The sequence below is a fragment of the Centruroides sculpturatus genome, unplaced genomic scaffold (assembly GCF_000671375.1).
Source record: "Centruroides sculpturatus isolate CEXI.00-Female unplaced genomic scaffold, Cexi_2.0 scaffold303, whole genome shotgun sequence".
Taxonomy (NCBI): domain Eukaryota; kingdom Metazoa; phylum Arthropoda; class Arachnida; order Scorpiones; family Buthidae; genus Centruroides; species Centruroides sculpturatus.
Window position 1 is genome coordinate 427,107 of NW_019384613.1, and position 17,026 is coordinate 444,132.

Consider the following 17,026-nt stretch of genomic DNA (forward strand, 5'->3'; position numbering starts at 1 on the left):
GTTCCAATTTATTAGGAATCCGATTTCTTACAAGTCGTTCCAATCACAGCCCGACACGTGTCAAGTTTACGGACTACGGCTGATTGAAAGGTTTTATTCCATAAAATTAATCGATTCTACACTAATCCGACTCAACATTTCCAAAATACGTATATTTTTTCGTAGTTTTATAGGAATCGTAATTATAGGGACCGTAATTATAGGGGGGTCGACTGTATCTTATTTATACTTATCAAGCTAGTATTAATTTAAATATTTATTCAAATGGTTGTATATTCATAAAGTTAGATTGAAATAGTATAAAAAAGTTAAATGTGGATAAGAAAAGACTGAACACACACACATACATGCAACTGCCACAGATCATACTTTAAAACAATTAGCAACAATGACGATATTTGCTGATGACAATACAAAAGCAATTATAAAATATTCTATAATTAATCACAAAAGGTGGGTTATTACATTTAGATGCTCGAAATGTGGTCCTATGAAGTGAATCACTGTTAGAGGGATTTGAAGTGCTACTTGTAGTGTCATTAGCAGGATGAATGGCATTTGCGAGTGAAGGATTTGAGGTAACAGAAGCACCACTTGAATCTCCATTTCCTGAAAAATGATATCTCATGCACATGCTCTGTATGTAAACAACGTATACACAAAGCTATTAAATAGATGATGTTAGTTAGGTGCCAAATATTATGTATTAAATAAAATATCTTTTTTCATCTTTTGTGCACAGCATTTTAAATTCAAAAAATTTTTAAATTAAGTAAAGTGTAATTATTTCAGTAAATGTCTGGAAATTCTTTTTTGGAGGTATCTACAATAACTGTCAGAAAGAATAAAATTAAAAAAAAACACATTTAACTAGAACTGTATAATCAACTAACTGACACCTAATTGAAAAATTCCAGCACATGATTTCTTTGTTTATTATGTGCTGGAATTTGCATTTAGGTGTCAGTTAGTTGATTAATTTAAGAATAAAATACAAGTATGTCCCATCAGTGACTTCCAAGTAAAGAAAATAATGCACAAAATATAAGCAAATCATTATTTTTTCATATTTTTTAGAACAAATTTTCTATTCTACAAGACATTAATTCTAGTTTATAATTTTTCTCCATTTATAAAATTATCATCTTGGATTTTCAATGTATTTTCAAATGTACTCAGTTTTTAATTCATTAGTTATTTTATAAACAATCAAATCCTGAAATATTATCTTTTAATTTTCATTCAATTTCATCTATCACACGGGTTCCCAACCTATGGGTCGCGACCCAGAAGGGGGTCGCGATGGGCTTTCTGTGGGGTCGCCAACTTATACAGTAAACTAAAAAAAATATTGACTATAATGCAATTTTTATTTTTAATGGTGTCTTGAAGTTTGAATAATTTCTTTTAAATTAAAATAAGTGTAATCTAGGTACGCTATTCTGTCACAGTTGGTTGAAACATGTGTTGAGAGTTTGAGAGGAATAAATTAAATGTTGAGAATGACATGAAATTGGCGTTAACAAAAACTCATCCGCGAATTTTGAAACTGGTTAATAACATGCAATTTCAACCATCGCATTAAATTATTAAACAACTGAAAATAAAATTATAGTAAAAAAACTAATTTCGTTGTTTTTTAATTACCTTATTAAAAATGCCTTTTTCAATTGTATCGGGGTCGCGGGACATTTGGCTTTTATAAAAAGGGGTCGCCACCCGAAAAAGGTTNCTGAACACACACACATACATGCAACTGCCACAGATCATACTTTAAAACAATTAGCAACAATGACGATATTTGCTGATGACAATACAAAAGCAATTATAAAATATTCTATAATTAATCACAAAAGGTGGGTTATTACATTTAGATGCTCGAAATGTGGTCCTATGAAGTGAATCACTGTTAGAGGGATTTGAAGTGCTACTTGTAGTGTCATTAGCAGGATGAATGGCATTTGCGCGTGAAGGATTTGAGGTAACAGAAGCACCACTTGAATCTCCATTTCCTGAAAAATGATATCTCATGCACATGCTCTGTATGTAAACAACGTATACACAAAGCTATTAAATAGATGATGTTAGTTAGGTGCCAAATATTATGTATTAAATAAAATATCTTTTTTCATCTTTTGTGCACAGCATTTTAAATTCAAAAAATTTTTAAATTAAGTAAAGTGTAATTATTTCAGTAAATGTCTGGAAATTCTTTTTTGGAGGTATCTACAATAACTGTCAGAAAGAATAAAATTAAAAAAAAACACATTTAACTAGAACTGTATAATCAACTAACTGACACCTAATTGAAAAATTCCAGCACATGATTTCTTTGTTTGTTATGTGCTGGAATTTGCATTTAGGTGTCAGTTAGTTGATTAATTTAAGAATAAAATACAAGTATGTCCCATCAGTGACTTCCAAGTAAAGAAAATAATGCACAAAATATAAGCAAATCATTATTTTTTCATATTTTTTAGAACAAATTTTCTATTCTACAAGACATTAATTCTAGTTTATAATTTTTCTCCATTTATAAAATTATCATCTTGGATTTTCAATGTATTTTCAAATGTACTCAGTTTTTAATTCATTAGTTATTTTATAAACAATCAAATCCTGAAATATTATCTTTTAATTTTCATTCAATATCATATTTTGCTAGAATTAATTTGGCTATGAACTACAAATATTCCTTTTAATGGTAAATTTCTAAATTATTCATATTAATTGACTGTTATAATTAATAAAGACATTTTAAAAAGTCTTGTTTCAGACTAAATATTTGAACTCAAAATAATATTACTTACTATCCTGTTTTATATTCAATTAATAATATTCAGATATATAAAATAATTTTCATATCCTTTTAAATTCTAATATCTAAATTCTTTTGACTTATGAGCAGGCCATTTCAGTTTAGTCTATAAAGATTTTTAATTAATCTTAAATTTATAGTAATGTACAGTTCTTATTTAACTAATAGACAGACATAATGGAACATAAATGCTTGTTTGGTTTTAAGATTTACTTATGTTACAATACATCTATTTAATGTTTGTGGAATTATCAAATGATCTATTAGATTCTTTAACAGACTACATTTATGCTAATTAATTAGCATAAATGTAGCCCAATAAAAAATCTGGCAGATTGTCTGGTGATTCTAATATATCAGGTTTGTATATTGTTATCTATATACTAGAACTTCATCTCTGACTGAAGTGCAATGATGGTTTCAAAGAATGTTAGAGCATTAGGGAAGCCTTAAAGTAACTTGTCACTGCATAAACAATGAAATCTTACCTTTGTTCTAAAACTTTCTTAACTTATATAATAAATGTTGTGCAAGGTATAATTTAGGTATACCTCACCTTACATCAGTAATTGGTTCTAGGAGAGGCAACGTAAGTAGAATTTACTTGTCACTAGGCTAAACTACAAATAACCATTCTCAGTTCTGTATTTTATTTATAAATGCATTTTTAATAATATATGATTAATAAGAATTTATTTTAAGCTTACAAACAAATAAATTTTAGTTTTTAATATAGTACAGAAAAAAAGTAATCTAAATTTATGAATATATGTATGGTACTGTACATACTTGTAAATATACATGTTTACAATTTGGCGATATTTACAGTACATCACGGAGTCTTTATTTGTGAATGTGGTTTGCTCTAAGACATTATAAAATAAGATGATTTTGTAAGGTTAAAGTTATTAAAATTATTTTGTGATAGTAAAAAATAAACTAATTTATGTTAAATTTACCAATAACGAGTGACGCTGACAACGACGCCAAACAGTAGATATTGGAACTACCGTGGAAAATGGCAATACTGAGCTCTTAAAGACTGCTAGATAAGACGCCAACACAGAGTCACAGATGTTTTCATATTTTGTTCTTTGGGATTTATGATGATTATATTAACATTTACTGTAAATGTATGTATTTTAATATGATTTTATGTGCTTTTAACACTTTTCTAATGATATTACGACTTCAATATTTGTGGCGGACAGATGTAAAGTAGAATAAAATGACTTAAACTTGATTTTTTTCATATATTTTTTTGACAAACAACATATAATTGAGAATGACGTAACTTGAGATATACCTGTATGTTAACGTATTATACCTTGCAAGATTTTTTCAACATTGTCATGATCTTTTATTACTTCTATTAATGTGCAAAATTTCATTCAAATCAGTCAAGTCATTACTTTGAAACTTTGTATTCAGGCAATTTGTAAATCTGAGTCGCTGCCAAGGAAACTTGCTTATTTTGCTCACTGTGCTTCACTTAATGTTTGTAAATAAAACTTATGAAAAGCAACAAGGACCAAACAGAACCTTAAACACAAACTATATTTTTACATTTATGCATGGAACTGAATTTAAGATATAAAAATGTTTAAAGAAACGAAAAAAAAAAAAAAAAAAAAAAAAANAAGTTTAAAGAAAAATTATGCAATCTGTTTAATTTTCCATCAATTACAAAATTTGTTATAGACACGCAAAAATCTACTCTCAAATTATTTTTGATAAGACATTTTAAAATCTAATTAATATATTAACTATATCTATTTTTTGAATAAACTGATCACGGCAGTTATTTTAGAAAATTGATGTAAATCTAAACAGTTTGCATTTTCTTACAGACAAATGGTTTTCTGTGCACAAAATAAATGAAAAATGATATTGAATCTGAAATAATTTCTTAACAAAATTTTAATATAAACAAACATAATTAAAAACTTTATGAATGATGAATAAACTTGGAAATTAAAATATAAATGATAACTCAAAAATATTAAAAACAAATTTTCATAAATTTAAAACTGATTATTCAAAAATTACATAGAAATGTTTTACTATTTAATGTAATCAATAGTCTATAATCATTAATATTTCTTATTTAATTACTAATATTTAATACAAATTCTCCTACAATGTTTCATTACAATAATTTTTTTCAATAATTCTTGACATTAAAAACAATTAAAAGTCTTACATTATTGAGAGTAAATATATTTGTGAACAAGTGAATATCAAAAACTTTTATATGATATTAATGATCTAATGACATGCATTGCATTTAATTTTATAAATATTTTTAGTTAAAAATATTTTTTTTATTTTGATAAAATCTTAAAATATGCAAATTTTGCATCAAAACTGAAGTATATTTTAAAAATACAAATGTATTGTTTTTATTATTACATACATCAAATATGTACCTTATATTTTTGTAAGTAGCCTAAAATAAATATATTTTGTTTTCCTAACTTTTAACAATGTTTTTGTAAAGAATAAAGTTAAAATATGAATTTAAGTACAGTCATTGATAAAAAGTTATGCACTAAGAATGAGGGGTAAAAATCAAATAGAACATTCTTAGCACAAACATAATGATGATGATAATAAGTGATTACAATATCATAGCAAAAGGCCAATTTGGTATACAAGTAAATACATTTTAAAGAAATCATTAGCATCACAAGCTGATAGGATCAGGCATGGAGGGATAAAAGCACCATAAGTTATCCTGCAATAAGATTTTCCCACAAATATTTTAAGTGCTCCAAATCCACACTTCTAGATGGGCTTTGGGGTTGGCATCATGTATGATCTCCCAAATGCTGAATGGGCAACAAATTTGGAGATTTATACACCAAGAAAGTGTGGCAATATAGTGGAAAAATTCCTGGGCCTGTATGTAGCTGAGCATTATCTTGATAAAAAGTGGCTGTTTGCAGTCTTGTCACAAAAGGCAACACAAGAGAGCAAAACTTTCTGAATGCACTGTTGTGCCATCAATGTCACCACTAGGAGTAACTTACTATCATACAACATGGCTTTTCATAACAGCATACCAGCAGTAGAAGCAATCTGCTACTCAACAGTAAAAAACAAGATTGAAGTGCTAGCAACTGGTCCTTCACACACTAATATAGTGATCATCCATTCCCAAACAGAACCATAATTCAACACTAAAGACAATACACTGTCAGTCTGTAGAAGTCTATGCTTCTGAGATAGCATCACTATGAAAAAAGCCAATGCTGTTATGGTGTTAAAGGATAGACAGTGATCACTGTGCAATTTGCTCTGTTAGTTAGCTCCCAATTGTGTAGGAAGAGTTAAGGTTTTGTATCAAGCCTTCTGTTTCTGTAATGAAGGTTCTGTAAAAATCTATTTCTGGATAGTGGACAAAGATACTATTGCAGCTGTTTGTACAAGTTTCATGATCATACAATCAACTCTCCTGATGGTCTATCTGGGGAATGCAGAGCCTATCTTTTATGTATGTGTGTCCTGCTGTATTCACTGTCCCAAACACTTCCTCATAATCAGGTCAAAATGGCCCAGATGCCAAGAAATTTATCAAAACAGCCATCCTGCTTCCCTCAGCCCAATGATATGGTCTACCTCAAACTCTGTCAGTTGTGTATGTCTTTCATTGCATCATACAGGCATGTTTGGTGTTGAAAGAACTTCAAACAACAGCACACTGAAAATTCTGAACACTGAGCATCTGCAAGTCTTTTTATATGATACTAGCTTATCCATTGCGCATTGCTGCAATCTCAGAAGAAACAAAATTCAAGCAAACTCATAATAAAATTCAATTTACATTTTATCATTTTTATTGAAACTTATTATTATTATTCATTTTCATTGGGAAAACCTTTCAAAGTGTTGTTTCAATTCTATTTATTTATTGGAGTTCTTGTGGATACACGATATTTTTTGTTTTTCTGTCTGGTGCATAAACGAATAAATCAGGTTTTCCGACGCGAGCTGGCCACATACAGTTGTCCGTGCAAAAAGCACAGATTCTCCAAATTTAGCCCACATACTTGCAGCAATTGTCAGAAGTGCGATAGTCCCCGTTTTTATATATATATTTTTAATCCTTTACAATTTTAATTATTTAATTGCTCCTTTCTCTCTTCCTTGGCATGTTGTGAAATTTCTGATAGTCGGATAATAAACCATTTTATTGTAATTTGTCTTTTTAAATTATTTTGAGTTGATATTAAAATTTGGAAAAGGGTATCCCTAGATCAGTAAAATAGGCGAATTTCCTCCTACAATTTCGGTTGTTGTTTGGGATACAGTTAAGGTTTTAACAAAGTTCGAGCAAATACATAATTAGCAAAAAAAAAGTTGAAATAGTGATTAAACAAAAATTATTACAAATATCGTAAATAACAGTTTACAAATGCATATATAGAGATATTTTTTGAAGGGAGAAAATGGTCTTCACAATTTGAAATCGATCAAACACACAGTAAAATGCTCGTATACACTCGCGCCATCTATCGTAGGATAAATGTACTATGATAAAAATTGAAAAGTGTGAATAGAATTACTGATATTCATGGCAATCAGATAAACGGTGTGGTAATGCATGAAGGACAGACACACAGACATACATTCATTTTTATATATATAGACTAGAGTAACAATTTTAAGGCACTATGGTAGTATTTATTGGCATACAATTGGACCACAAATGAAATCATTTACATAGCTGTATGAGATATGCTTTCTGCAGGGTAGCTTTTGCAGTAACTTAACAATTCTATCTGAATGCATAACTTTTTGCCAATGAATATACATTGTGTTGCACTTGAATTTTTACATTTGCATATTCAGTTTTTACTACAGAAGACTGTATTTTACAGATTTTTGAAGAATTTTAAATAAATAACAAATTAAAAGATAAATTATTTAAATTATGAAAATATTTAAAAGATAAATTTGATTATTTTTGAAAAGGTTTTGAAAAAGTATTTAATTTTTTAATCATCATTTTATCAACTTTGCAAATCACTAAATTTAATTTCAAGTCTGTAATTATTGGTTACATTAAACAGTATTCATTTCTATTAATGCAAGATAAAATATAATTCAAAATAAAGTGTGATTATTTAAATTAAATAGGGTGGGTAAAAATAATAAATATAATTACAATCTAAATAGTTTAACTTAATAATAATAAAGGATATGGTTTACTAAGCAACACAAATAATCTAGAAATTCAGAATAAAACTATTTTGCATCTGTTTCAATGAATATATCATTTCTTCTAAAAAAACATCAGAATACCAAACAAGAAAATATTTTCATGCAAAGCATAAAATTAAAAATTTATAAATTTTGAAAATATAAATTAAAATTTTATATGACTTGAATTACATTGAATGGTTTGTTGTACTAATCTGAAATTTTTATATATATATAAAAATTTCAGATTAGTACAACAAATTTTTATGTATATAAAAATTTCTGTACTTTGCACCATGAACTTTTCTTTTCAATTATTTTTATGCATAAAATAAGTTACAAAATATTAAAATTTAAAACATGCTTGCAAATTCTAACAATGATGATCACTTTAATTAATCAAATTATTCTCATTAATCACTTATATCACTCATTAAACACAATGTATAACTCAACAAAACTATACATTGGTTAAACAGAAATTATTGATTTGAAATTTGTTGATAAAGAAGACAATCACCAGCTATTAAAATAATGAAAATTTATTAGTTTTTTTATTAAATACTTTAAAAACATAAGAGAAACTTTGCTTGAAGTGAGGTTCAAACCTGCAATTCTTCAAACTGGAAAGAGATTTTTAGTTATGTTAACTGACCATACTGTGCTCAACTTTAGTTTAGACAAAAAAGTTTTGAATTGTTATATACTTTCAAACAAACCAAGTTTTATCATGACTAACTGGTAATATAAGTAACAAAACACTTATAATACTACAAAATAACATAACTAGCAAAATAAAATTTTTTCATCTTACTATCTTACTTTATTTCTGAAAAAAATAACTTTGAAAGTTTATGAAGTATGTGTGCACTTGATCAAGATTCAACTCAATGGATTTCATGTGGAAATCTCTACTAATGTTCAATTTAACTAAGACAAGTTAAGTTACCAAAATTCAAGTTAAGTCATTGGATGAGACCCCTTTATTGATGAAGTTCAAAAGAACCATGGTCTCTCAGACCATGATTCTTTTGAGAGTTCATTTTGCTCTCTGAAAAACTCTCCTACTGGGATGTCAGCAATTAGGATCAGTCTTTGTAATAAACAGATGTGAAGAAGCATCACTGCTACATGCCCTCAATGCAAGAATCATGTCCCTATACTCTCACTTGCTGTATGTAGTCATATCAGCATTAGGATAAAAACTAAGAAAAAGATTCAATAAATGTAAGAGAAGAGTAATGAAAATAAATAAATAACATAACATCAACAGTGTTTACAAACATCAAATAGCAGAGCAATGTTTTCAAAACACTTGACAGTAAAAATAGCATACAGCAATATCCATTGTGTTGATTCTTAATCAAGTGCACATGGTACAGTACTTGATAAACTTTCAAAACATTTTTCTTGGAAACAAAGCCCCATATGAAAAAATTTTATTTTTTGTTTGCAATTCAATATTTCATGTAGAATCACCACATTCCTGCTTGTACCATCAATTACATGACACTTCAAAAAAAAAAAAAAAAAATAATAATAATAATAAAAATATATATATTTTTTCTTCTTTTGAAGTGTCATGTTTATTTCTCTACTAAAAAATATTAACAATCTGCAAAAATTCAGTATATTACATTGACTATATGAAAATCATATGAAATAACTAATGTACTAATTTGATCTAATGTAAAGAGGGTAATAACTTAGTAGAGAATTTATAATTTTTTTAAATTAAGAGATATGAAATATATAGAAAAAAACAACACACTTAAAAAAAAAAGAGTACATTCAAACAAAACATCAAATTTCAGAAACTCCTGTGAATTATCTCAACTTAGACCTTAACATTCACTTTGAAATTTGAGAGGAAGGTGTTATGTTTAAGGTATGGGTAGATGGCAGTGCAGTTCAGTGACTGACTACTACTACTGATGTCAATAAGCCATTAACTGGCATGCTAGTCTCCCCCGGTTATATGCAGCATGTTGGTCCACAAAATACAGTAATATGTATAAGTAAGTGATCGGTGTATTATTAATATGTATTAAGTTAATATTGAATATAAAACAACAAGCAACAAAAATTAAGTTTATCATATTTGAAAAATATATTTGCTTACTATTTCATTTAAATAAATTTTTAAAATTGATTTAATGAGGCAATGCAAGGTTGGAGAAAGAATGTTAAAGGTATATTGCTTCACTACTGTAGATTAAAAAACAGTGTTGAACTAGACACTGTAGTTATAGTTATGACCAGTTATATGTTATGAAAAATTCAAATATTGATAAGGAAATTATAGATGTAACTGTTTAAAGGCTAATATTTAATCAAAACTTATAACAATTTTCAATGTCTGATAGTGGTAAAATATTGGTATATAAAAATTGAAAAGTGTGAATAGAATTACTGATAAATAATTTTAAGTGATGAATAGAATTTTTATTATGTTCATCACTAAGAAAAATTAATATTTATGAATCATTTCAAATCAACAAAAATATAGAAATACATTAAAATCATATTAATTAAATTATCCACAACTATGAGGCAGATAATAGTGAGGGCTTATCAGACCAATGATGGGCACAAATGCTTAGGAATCAGTGAAAACAATTTAATAAACTCAAAAAATTACTACATAAGTGTAAAAACGAAAACCCAAAATGCATCAAGTTGCCTCATCAGTTGGTATTAGTTAAAGGTAATGCTATAATAGAATTATACAAGGTAACGGTCAACTTAAAAACTAAGCCTAAAGTTATACAATATAAAAATTGAAGACACCACTGTAACAGTATGAGTAGTAAGCATCATCAGTAGGTATTAGCTAAAGTAGATGGTATATTAAAAATTATACAAAGTAAAGATAAACTTAAAACTATGCCTAAAACCATACAATATAAAGGTGAAGACGCCATTATAACAGTATGAGCAGTAGGCAATATCAGTGTAGACAGGTGTAATAAATCTTCATGACTTTGCATGGTGGAGTGACATACAGGATGCTGATACAAAACAGTTATAAGTTAGACAATTATTAGTTAACACTAATGGACTAAAGTTATACAGACAGGTAATGTACATACCAAAAAACAGTAAGACGACAGAGTAGCAGGTGCCAGCTTACAACAAGGTGCTGGGAATGGTAGTAAGGGAGGTGTGTAACAGTCCACATCTGGAGTGCAAGTGGTGACAACATATGATACAATTACAAGTTCCCAACGGTTTTTAGCAATACATATGGTCGTAACATCACAAAGATATTTACTTTCTAAAAAATATAATTATACCATCCTCGTCAATTTTAACACCTAAGTTATCATTAATTCTATTAACATAATTAATTTTTAAAATTTCTATGTGCTATACTTACGGTTATAGGTGATATATAGGTTTAACTGTAGCTGTAATAACCCTATAACCTATGTAGGTGAAACAAAAAGATGTCTCAATGTTCATATAAAAGAACACATAAATGCCATCAAATACAATTTTGAATACTCTGCAGTTGCCAAACACTGCAATCTATATGGTTGTGAAATTAATAAAAGTACAATAAAAGCAATAAAATTTGAAACCTATAAACGTAAGTATTTTGAGCACACAGAGATTTAAAATTTATTTAAATTGTTTTCACTTTGATCCCTGAGCGTTTGTGCCCATCATTAGTCTGATAAGCCCTCACTATTATCTGCCTCGTGGTTGTGGATAATTTAATTAATATAATTATATCAAGGGCTAGAAGCAACTTTTGTAATAATTTCGTTACATTAAAATCATATGAGATTTATGTTTAAAATTATTTGATATAAATTTTTATACTGATCTCTCTGGTAAAGTTTATATCAGCTAGATTAAAAATGCTTTTTACAAAATTGTTTATAATTAATATTCCCTAAAATCAATTCAATGTAATTAATAAAACTATTCCAATTTCTCTATTAAGACCATCTTTTGCCTGCATTTTCTACATTTTCATAATATCAAACAAATTTCTTAATTTTTTTAGTGAACTAGAAAATAATAAAATCACTTTACTTTGAATTTTATTTTATCAATAAAAAAATTCTATATTTTTTTCTTGATATAAAGCAAATAGAATGAAGTTAGAATAAACTAACTTATGTCTTTAATAATCATTCCAAAAGATAATAGAATATAATAAATGATTTGCTTTTTTCTTAATTTGAACATTAACAATTAAGAAATTACTCTTATATATTTCATTTTAGCTTTCTTAAAGTCACCAAACTTTAACTTTATAATCATATGAATTTGTCATTATATTCTTGCAGAAAAAGAAACAAAACAACAGAAAATTAATTTACATGAGTATCATAGCTATTTGTGCACATCAAACAAAAGAAAACAAAGAATTCTTTAATATGGGAAGTAAACACAAATATGCAAATCCTCTATATCACTGTCAGTATTTATATTTGACTAATAACATCATATGAAAGAACTATGTCAGACTATATATTTGCAATATTAAATGTATATTAAATGGAGCTATTAAATGCTCAAAATTATTACAGTACTTTATGTTGTAAATATTCATATTATTCTATATTACCCAAAAATATTTCAATTTTTATACAATTTTATAATTAAATAACTATACTATAAAAAATAAAGTGTTTAATTTCCAAATTTCAAATATTCCATTACATTTTCCAATTTAATTTTATTATTAAAACTTGTTGATATTAATTCTGCAACATTATGTTCTGAGATAAAAATTGCTTTCATAACAGCTTTGATATATTAACTTTCATGTGAAATGAAAGTTTTAAAATTTATCATCAAACTAATCACAGCACTTTCAAATTGATTTCATCTCATTTATTTGATAATGAATAATACAGTTAATATAGTAAAACGATGTCCAGTTGGATCCATCATCACAGTCACTGTAATTCAAATTTATAGAATTATTTAAAAAACTGATCAGTTTTTCAATTAAAAAAAATTATGATTTTTGTGTATCTATTAATTTCTTGAAATTTGATTAAAAAAACAAGTTTATCAATCTGCTAATCAGTTTATTTTCATAATCTACACACTAGAGCAAAGATTTTGAACTTGATGATATGGCCAATGATAATCCCTAAAAGTTTAACTGATTTATCTGGGTGGTTGAAATATTACAAAGATTGGGATTTGATTGACTGCTTTATTTTTATTACATTTTTAAACAAAATGTAATAATAATTGATATATCTTTACATTTTAGTAAAGTAAAACATACAATTTTGAATTATATTAAATACTAATTAATTAATACTTTTTTTAAACACTATCAAAAAAAATTACAGTGAAGTGTCAAAAATTAGACATTAAAAAAATGATTAACCCTGAATGGTACCTTCATTATTATTCTTTTGGCCTGCATTGTTGATGTACTAACATTCATTCAGAATTCAGAATTTTTTTTAGTTTTGGAACTATAATTAGTATATTTTTAATTTAAATATAGTGATTCTGTAAATTAAACTTGAAATTTTTAAGTATTCCTACATTTCATGTGAAAGACTGGCTTGAACTTACAATACCTAAACTTAAATTTCAGCGTAATTGGAATTTACAGTACTTAAAATGTAAATTTATACATATACAGTATTTGAAAATCCTGATGGGATGTGACCCCAATTAATCCAGATTTTTTACACTTCACTGTATTTATTATTTATTTTGTGTCAATATAAAAAAAAGAGGTGATAAATTAAATCTAATTTTGAAAAGGATCAAAAGCAAAATAAGTTTGGAATCCTTTTTATTAAATATAGCCACATGTTCTCATAATTATATCCTGTAAATAAAATGATATACAATTGCACTAACCATTACTGCTGCTCAAACATTATTATTGTACTGAGGTAAAAATTCAAATCATCATGTTTGTTTATTTATTTATATATTCAGATTTCCTTATTTTTAGATTTTTTCATAAAAAAGTTTTTTACTTAATCTGTAAAAATAAAATGCTCTAATCTTATTTATATATTAACTACTGATTTTAGCTGTTATATTAACAAATGTAACTGATTATTCAAAATTTCAATGAAAATAGTATTTTACCTCTTACAGTTTAATATATATATATTTGTTATTTGTTAATTAAAACTGTTTAACATTTTTAGTGAAATATTTTATTAAATATTATATATATAATATTTAATAAAATATTTCACTAAAAATGTTAAACAGTTTTAATTAACAAATAACAAATATATATATATTAAACTGTAAGAGGTAAAATACTATTTTCATTGAAATTTTNCTAGGATTATGATATAAGCAAGAAACAGTGCCTTCTATAAGTATTTTTATGAGTAGAAATAATATTAAAAAGCATTAAAAAAAGATATGCAAAACCCATAAAATTAAATTTTTGCATCTGCTTTTATTTATTCTGGGGACTGATGAATCCATTTTCAACACTTGGTGTCAAACATACCAAGAGATGATGAAAAAAACAAGTCCAGGAGGGAGATGGTGCGGCGGGATGGTTTGCTTTTATGACGAAGAGACATTTTTTTACCTTCTTTTTTATTTGACCTTTCTTCATTATGAGAATCCAAAATTTCTGGAGACTGGATTTGACCTAATGAGGACAAATCTGCCTCCTCAAAATATAAGGGACCTATAACAAAATATTTTTCTTATTTAATTATTAAATCACTTCTAAAAAAATATAAATTAAAAAATAATACAAACCTGGTTTGTCAGGACCTGTTCCTCTAGTAAGTACAAACTGTTCTAATAGTTTATCAAGGTCCATATCATTACATTGTTGTCTAAACTCAACATGCACCTGGGGGAAAAAATGTTTACATATTTATATTAAACAAAATATATAGTGTAAGTACAGAATCAAATCTAAGAATTTTTCACAAATACTGACAAAAATTTAATTAAAATAAATGCACAAATTATAATTTAACTGCCAATGTTATGCCCACTATTAAATTCTTTTACATCAATGTATTATCATTCAACATAGGTATAAACTTAAATTCAATTTTGTTACATGACATCGCAAATATTACAGTCTATAACACCAAACTTAAAATTGGCAAATTTTGTAACAAAATTCTACAAGTCAGCATTAAACTTCCACTTGTTTAGAAATAATGAATAAATTTATACTTTCATAGAGATCATTCAATCTGAAAAATATTACTCAGTAGCACATTACATAAACAAACTGATATGCATAAATAAAACTACCTTAATAAAATAGTAATTATAAAAAGAATAACCTAAATCTTATATATACTTTGATTAAAAAAAATTAGGTGCAAAAAGATTAAGTTATCTTCATTTATATAAATTTATAACTTGGATAAAATTTTAAAAAATTCTAGAAATAAGTTTCTCACAGATAACATTTTAATCTGCCTACTCATCATATTCTTATTACTACAGTTGATTTTGTGAAAGTTGTTTTAAGAAAGTGGATTTGGTAGCCTTCATTTCTCATTTGTGTTAAACTTTTTCCTTTCAACTTTTTCTTGAGTGTTGGAAAAACCCAAAATTGCAGAATATAAGGTCTGGGCATCTGAAGGATGAGCTGAAGATTGGTCATCAATTTTCTCCAAAGTCTGTATTGCTGCTCAATCCAAATTTCTGGTCTACCTTAAAAAAACCATTCTTGATTAATAGTTCTGGTCTTTACTTGTACATTGATGACAAAGCTTTAGCATAATAGTCTGAGTTTACAATTTGATTCTCAGGAATCCAATGTTGTAATAATATCCGTGTCAAAAACAAAAATCGACATCAATTCCTTTGAATAACTACAAACCCAGACATTCTGGGACAGTGAAATGATATGTCGCCATATGCTTCACTGTGGTTTTGATTTGAGATCAAAATATTTGATCCAAGACTCATCAGTAGTAACTATTCAATTCAAAAAGTTGTAATCTGTTTCCATTTTCTGAAGAAAATTTTCACAAAATTTAATGTAACAATATAGTACTGCTTTTGCTCCTTAGTAAAAACATGTTAAATGTAAGATAGAGTGCCACATGTACAGATGCATCTTTTCAATTTCACTAGCATTCAACTATATTTACAGCTTATGAATCAATAAATTTTTCTCTCTCTCTCAATAACTTTGGCTTTTCATTGTTTTCTCCATTTACAAATGTTGATAGATTCCCACTTGCCCACTTCATGGCTCATCCTGTACATTGCATTTACAGTTCTTGAAATTTTTCCACCATACAGCCAACCTGCCCAATCCTTCTCTAATGTATGTTTCTTGAATCATCTGAACTTTTTCCCAATCACTTTTGCTTTCCCACAAAATTCAATCATCATTCTGTCTGACAATTAACAGTTTTTTGTTCTCATCTGCCATTCTCATCCACACTACACACAAACAACAACGGCACATTGTCTTCATTCCAACTAACAAAGCACATGTGCAACAATCTTCTCCCACCAGAAACATGTCCCTCGATTGTTGCCAGTCCATATATTTCTGAAACAACTCTCAAATCTAAACTAACTGTTAACAATAAAACAATAAAATAAAATTTGTTTTATTTAAAACTACAGTAGAGCGTCGTTTATCCGAAGGTCGGTTATCCGAAACGTCGGCTATCCAAAGGAATTTCAGTCGACAAATTTAAATTTTTGCCAGTGCTGTGGCGCTGTAATCTTTAGCTATGTCTTCGGCTACTCAAATATTTTACGTTTTTGATACTAAATTAACTTCTGAAGTATAATTTTTTATTGTTTTTATATTTTTCAATATATTTATTTTGTTTGTACAAAATAAAAAAATAATTTCTAACGATACAATAGTCTTTGTTAGGCTTAACATCGACGAAAATTCAACGCGAAGCGACACGCAACGAAGAAAAATTTCAACATCGGATACGTTAAACTATTTTTTCGTACATAAATCAGTTATCCGAAATATCAGTTATCCGGACAACCCCAGTCCCCAATTGATTCGGAAAATCGACGCTCTACTGTATT

At 27.3% G+C, this 17,026-nt stretch overlaps 1 protein-coding gene across 5 annotated transcripts in view; it reads right to left on the reverse strand.

Annotated features, from left to right (window-relative positions):
• The window catches only part of LOC111625297 (F-BAR domain only protein 2-like), an 84,788-nt gene extending 69,506 nt beyond the window's left edge, over positions 1-15,282 (reverse strand). The window contains exons 1-3 of one of the 5 annotated variants that reach the window (XM_023368416.1): positions 14,750-15,282; positions 14,490-14,675; positions 466-609 (exon numbers count right to left, since the gene is read on the reverse strand). In XM_023368416.1, coding sequence (XP_023224184.1) covers positions 466-609; positions 14,490-14,675; positions 14,750-14,813 — 394 coding nt within the window. In that variant the 5' untranslated portion in view covers positions 14,814-15,282. The remainder of the gene's footprint in view (positions 1-465; positions 610-14,489; positions 14,676-14,749) is intronic. The other 4 variants (XM_023368418.1, XM_023368417.1, XM_023368419.1 and 1 more) reach the window with 4 other exon arrangements.
• Between the last annotated feature and the right edge of the window lie 1,744 nt (positions 15,283-17,026).